Raw genomic sequence first — 6,000 nt, 5'->3', positions numbered from 1 at the left:
ACGCTCGCTGTCGCGCTCTTCCTCCGCCCCCCGACACGCTCGCTGTCACTCGCTCGACTGTACTGGGCGAATTTATATTTGCAGATGCATTTTACTTTGTTCAAAAATCACACAGTTTATGGACAGTCAGTATGGTGTTTTATAAATTTCTACCTTAGAAATAAAACCAGTCCGACTCCACACTAATTCCACAGATTCTAAACAAGGCCTCACACCTAACATGCATTATCTGACTTAAAATGTCATCTCTTCTTTGCACTGATAAAGCCTTTAGTTTTCTCAGGACCGTAACTTGAAAGGAATTTGGAGATTGACATATACGTATTAATTAATTAAAACCTTCTAACTGATTAAAGATTTAACAGCATCTTAGGTTTCTATAGTACATCCTCATCAATAGTGTGAATCTTTGATTTTTTACTTATAAATTCTGTGTCTGATACTACCTCTCTCCCTAACACCTGAAGAAGGGCTGAGCCTCTGAAAGTTTGTGGTTTCAAATAAACCTGTTGGATTATAATCAGGTGTCATGTGATTTCTGACCTTGTCCACCCCAGTCCAACACGAGCACCTCCACATCATAGATTCTTCCAGACAGGGGAGTCCACGATTATCAGGATAAATGGGAAAATGGAATTCAAAAGCAACAGATGAGCCGTGATCGTATTGAATGGCAGAACAGGCTCAACTAGCTGAATGTTATACCTGTGCTCCTTTTTTGTATATTTGTTTATTCTTGTAATAAGCCTTGCTTAAATCACCTTCTTTTGCCCTGTGTACCAATTCATAGAATCAGATTTCCCCGCGGATTCGCTCTGTATCATCTCAGTCTGGTGTAATCTGCCCATGCACTGCTTATTATATTATGAATAAATGGTTTAAATGTTATAGCCTACATTGGACCACCTGTAATGCAAAGCAGTCAAATGATTTTTTTAAACAACCTGACTGTTTAAACCTTTTGTTTTAGTTGAAAGGTTAGTGGATTTTTGTAAGCTGCAGATAATGACTTTTAAGTAGATCTTTTCTGCCCTTCAAGAGGGATTTAAGACCCCAGTACAAGACAGAATGGAGTCTGTTTGAACTCGTTGCTGTCGATTAGCCCTGCTATAAAAAAAAGTTTCCTGCTGAATGATTTATCTTTCTCCGACAAAAAGTTTGGATCTGTGAAAAATGGGAATTGAGTTTACTTATAAGCACCATATTTAAAGGTTCTCACAATCTTCCAAGCTCTGCAAAAACCCCTCCCTCAAGTGCATAACTTTGACTGTAACATGTTTCCTTACGTATTGCTGGCGTGGATATAATGAATGATTTCCAATGTAAAATATCTTTGGAAACATTGTCTGTTCAACCTATTTCACACTAAATCTATTCACTCCATGAGCTAGATTATACATGTTAAATCAAGACGTTCTGCGTGGGCTTGACTGTCTTGTTGCTCCTGAATAGACTATTGGCAGGACATGTAATAAAATAATTGCATCCTTAAACACAAATAAGGTCATGGTTAGCGAATGAAAGCTGCCTAACCAAACCTTAAGTTTCGATAACACTCCCAAACATTATCTTAATTTTCTTTCATCTCAAATGTAGTGAACTGTCTTTTTATGCTACTGTTCATATTGTAGCTGAATTTCCTGATGATCCTAGTGCTGGTGTTCCTGTGACCGTGGAAGAGCTCGAAGCTCTGCTGTACAGACCTCAAGAAGGAGAGTGGGGAGAAGAATCAAGAGATGAAGAATGTGAGCGTATTATAAGGGGCATTGATGACCTTGTGACACTAGGTGGGTTCACAAACTGCATTTGTTTTCTGGAGATACATATTTGATACTTGATATAATCGCTGTTGCCAGTGCAATACCATTAATCTTCAGTAATACAGAAAATAACCTGAAAGGGATATTGTCATAGAGTCATATGGCTTGGAGCATAGAGCAGACCCTTCAGTCCAACAAATCTGCGCCAACCATGCTCCCAAACTGAACTAGTCCCACCTGCCTGCACTTAGTCCATATCCCTCTAAACCTTTCCTGTTCATAAACTTATCTAAATGTCTTTTATATGTTGTAACTGTACCTGCATCCACCACTTTCTCTGGCAGTTCATTCATTACACTCACTTTGTAAAAAAATTTGTCCCTCATATCCTTTTTAAATCTTTCTCCTCTCACCTTCAAAAATGCCCTGTAGTTTTGAACTCCCTCACCCAAGTGAAAAGACTGTTGTCATTCGCCTTATCTATGCTCCTCATGATTTTATAAATCTCAATTAGGTCAACCCTCAACCTCCTTTGCTCTAATGAAAAATTTCCCAGGCATTCCAGTCTCTCTCTATATCTCAAATGTCCTGGTAAATCTTTTCTGAATCCTCTCCAGTTTAATAATGACCTTCCTACAACAGTGGTGACCAGAAATGTGCACAGTACTCCAGAAGAGGCTTCACCGACGTCCTGTAGGTCTGAGCAATGAACTGCCACCTTAACTATCCTGTCTACCTGTAACAGAAATCTGAGTTCTGTACCTGAACCCCTAGATCATTCAGTTCTACATCACTACCCAGGGCCCTACCTTTAGTTGTGTAAGTGCTGCCCTTGCTTCTATTGCCAAAATGCTATACCTCCCATTTATCGAAATTAAACTCCATCTGCCACTCCTCAGCCCATTGACCCAATTGATTAAGATCTGTTTGTAATCTTAGATAACCTTCACTGTCCACTCGACCTCCAATTTTGGTATTGTCTGCAAACTTACTAACCATGCCTCCTATACGCTCACCCAAATCATTTTATGAATGACAGACAAAAATGCACCCAGTACCAATCCCTGTGGAACACTGCTGGTCACAGGCCTCCAGTCTGAAAAACAACCCTCTCCTCCACCTTCTGTTTCTTACCAGTAGGTCAATTTTGTATCCAACTGCAAGCTCACCCTGAATCCCATATGATTTAACTTTACTAATTAGTCTACCAGGTGGAACGTTGTCAAAGGCTTTACTAAACTCCATGTAAATAATGCTTACCACTCTGCCTTCAATCAGTCTTTTTGGTTACTTATTTAAAAACTCAGTCAAGTTTGTGAGACACGATTTTCCTCTCACAAAGCCATGCTGACTCTCCCTAATCAGTCCTTGCCTCTCCAAATACATATAAATGCTATCTTTCAGAATCACCTCTAACAACTTACCCACCACCAATGCCGGACTCTCAGGTCTACAGTTTCCAGGCTGCTGCTTGCCACCTTTCTTAAATAATGGCACAACATTAGCCTCGCTTCAGTCCTCCGGTACTTCATCTGTGTTTATTGATGATACAAATATTTCTGCTAGGGGCCCTGCAATTTCCTCCCTAACTTCCCACTTGTCATAGGATACACATGATCAGATCTTGGAGGTTTATCTACCTTTTATGACTTCTAAGTATTCTGTGGCTTCCATTTCTTTCTCCACAGTAAAACTGACGGGAAATATTCATTTAATGTCTCTCCCATCATCTTATTAATAGATATAGCAACTCCATTTAACGCTCCTGTGGATCTTCGTGCATATCCTGTATATTGTATGGTGGTTTCCTACCTTACAGACCTGAGCACCATTAGAATGAGACTGGTTAATAGATTTTACAGGTATGTGTGCTTTCTCCAAACAAATATAAATATGCTTGTTACCATAAATCATTAATTAAAATTAATTAAATTAATTAATCATTAAATATTTCAAAGTCACCTCTAGCTAACTATATGATTATGTTAAATGCAAGTAGATGTGTTTTAAGAAGGTTCTAAGGAATGAAAGTTTAAATATGGATGTGTATACAAGAAAAGGTAGGAAATTATATACATTTAGAACACAGAACAGCATGGCACAGGAATGGGCCCTTCGGCCCACGATGTTGTGCTGAACATGACGCAAATTAAACCAATCCCTTCTGCCTGCCCATGGTCCATATCCCTCCATTCCTTGCATATTCATCTGCTTATCTAAAAGTCCCTTAAATGCCCCTAACGTGTCTGCCTCCACCACCACCCCTTTCCAGACTCCTACCACACTGTGTGTAAAAAAAAAAAAAACACAGCAACAACTTGCCCCTCACATCTCCTTTGAACTTTTCCCCCTTTCACCTTAAATGCATGCCCCTAGTTTTAGACATTTCAACTCTGGATAAAAGATTCTGACTGTCAACCCTATCTATGCATGTCATAATTTTATAGACTTCTATCAAGTCTCCCCTCAGTCTCCGCTGCTCCAGAGAAATCAACCTGAGTTTTACTAGCCTTTCGTTATTACTCATACCCTCTAATCTAGGCAGCATCCTAGTAAACCTCTTCTGCACCCTCTCCAAAGCCTCCATGTCCTTCCTGTAATGTGGCGACCAGAATTGAATGCAGTACTCTAAGTTTGGCGTAACCAAAGTCTTATAAAGCTATAACATGATGTTCTGACTCTTGTACTCAATTCCCCGACCAATAAAGGCAAGCATGCCGTATGCCTTGTTTACTATCCCAACCACTGGGGTGACCTCTTTGAGGGAACTATGGACTTGAACCCCGAGATCCCTCTGCATATCAATGCTGTTTAGGGTCCTGCTATTAACTGGATACTTTTCCTTAACGTTTGATCTTCCAAAGTGCTGCACCTCACTTGCCTGGATTAAAATACATCTGCCATTTCTCAGACCATATCTGCAACAGATCTATATCACTGTATCATTCGACAACCTTCTACGCTGTCCACAGCTCCACTGATCTTTGTGCTGTCTGCAGACTTACTAACCCACCCATCTATGTTTTCATCCAAGTCATGTATCACAAACAGCAGAGGTTCCAGTATAAATCCCTGCAGAACACCACCAGTTATGGACGTTCATCCAGAAATACACCCTTCCACCACTACCCTCTTCCTTCTATGGGCAAGCCAATTCTGAATCCATGCTGCCAAGTCACCGTGGATCCCATGCATCTTTTGAATGAGTGTACTATGAGGGTCCTGGTTGAAAGCCTTATTAAAATCCATGTGTACAACATCCACTGCTCTACCCTCATCAATCACCTTCATTACCTCTTCGAAAAATTCACTCAAGTTAATAAGACATGACCTGCACTGCACAAAGTCATACTGACTGTCCCTAATTAGGCCATACTTTTCCAAATGTGTGTAAATCCTATCCCTATAGAACATAGAACATAGAACATTACAGCGCAGTACAGGCCCTTCGGCCCTCGATGTTGCGCCGACCTGTGAAACCAATCTGAAGCCCATCTAATCTAAACTATTCCATTATCATCCATATGTTTATCCAATGACCATTTAAATGCCCTTAAAGTGGGCGAGTCTACTACTTTTGCAGGCAGGGCATTCCACGCCCTTACTACTCTCTGAGTAAAGAACCTACCTCTGACATCTGTCCTATATCTATCACCCCTCAATTTAAAGCTATGTCCCCTTGTGCTAGCCACCACCATCCGAGGAAAAAGGCTCCCACTGTCCACCCTATCTAATCCTCTGATCATCTTGTATGTCTCTATCAAGTCACCTCTTAACCTTCTTCTCTCTAATGAAAACAGCCTCAAGACCCTCAGCCTTTCCTCATAAGACCTTCCCTCCATACCAGGCAACATCTCTCCAATAGCATTCCACCACTGATGTGAGACTCGCCAGTCCAAGATTATCCTTATTTCCCATCTTGAACAGAGGAGCAACATTAGCTACTTGCCAGTCCTCCGGGACCTCTCCAGTGGCTAGTGAGGATATAAAGATCTTGGTCAAGGCCCCAGTGATATCCTCTCCTGCCTCTCTGAATAACTTGGGGTAGATACTATTGGGCCCTGGGGATTTATCCACCTTAATGCACTTCAAGAGACCCAACACCACTTCTTTATTGATCTCAAAATGCCCTGGCATATTAGTATGCGCCACACAAATCCTCCATATCAATCTCTTCGGTGAATACCGACGCAAAGTACTCATTTAGGATCTCACCTACATCTTCTGCCTCCAAGTTCCC

The 6,000-nt window shown here is 41.0% G+C and overlaps 1 protein-coding gene across 5 annotated transcripts in view; it reads left to right on the top strand.

Moving 5' to 3' along the window:
- The window catches only part of LOC109910422 (bromodomain and WD repeat-containing protein 1-like), a 179,286-nt gene that overhangs the window by 141,536 nt on the left and 31,750 nt on the right, over nucleotides 1-6,000 (top strand). For all 5 annotated transcript variants that reach the window (XM_048602760.1, XM_048602761.1, XM_048602759.1 and 2 more), the window contains exons 30-31: nucleotides 1,632-1,787; nucleotides 3,502-3,622. In XM_048602760.1, coding sequence (XP_048458717.1) covers nucleotides 1,632-1,787; nucleotides 3,502-3,622 — 277 coding nt within the window. The remainder of the gene's footprint in view (nucleotides 1-1,631; nucleotides 1,788-3,501; nucleotides 3,623-6,000) is intronic.

This window comes from Rhincodon typus, chromosome 11 (assembly GCF_021869965.1).
Source record: "Rhincodon typus isolate 14 chromosome 11, sRhiTyp1.1, whole genome shotgun sequence".
Classification (NCBI taxonomy): Eukaryota; Metazoa; Chordata; class Chondrichthyes; order Orectolobiformes; family Rhincodontidae; genus Rhincodon; species Rhincodon typus.
The sequence above is the reverse complement of the archived record's forward strand: the minus strand, read 5'-3'. Positions and strand labels throughout refer to the sequence as shown.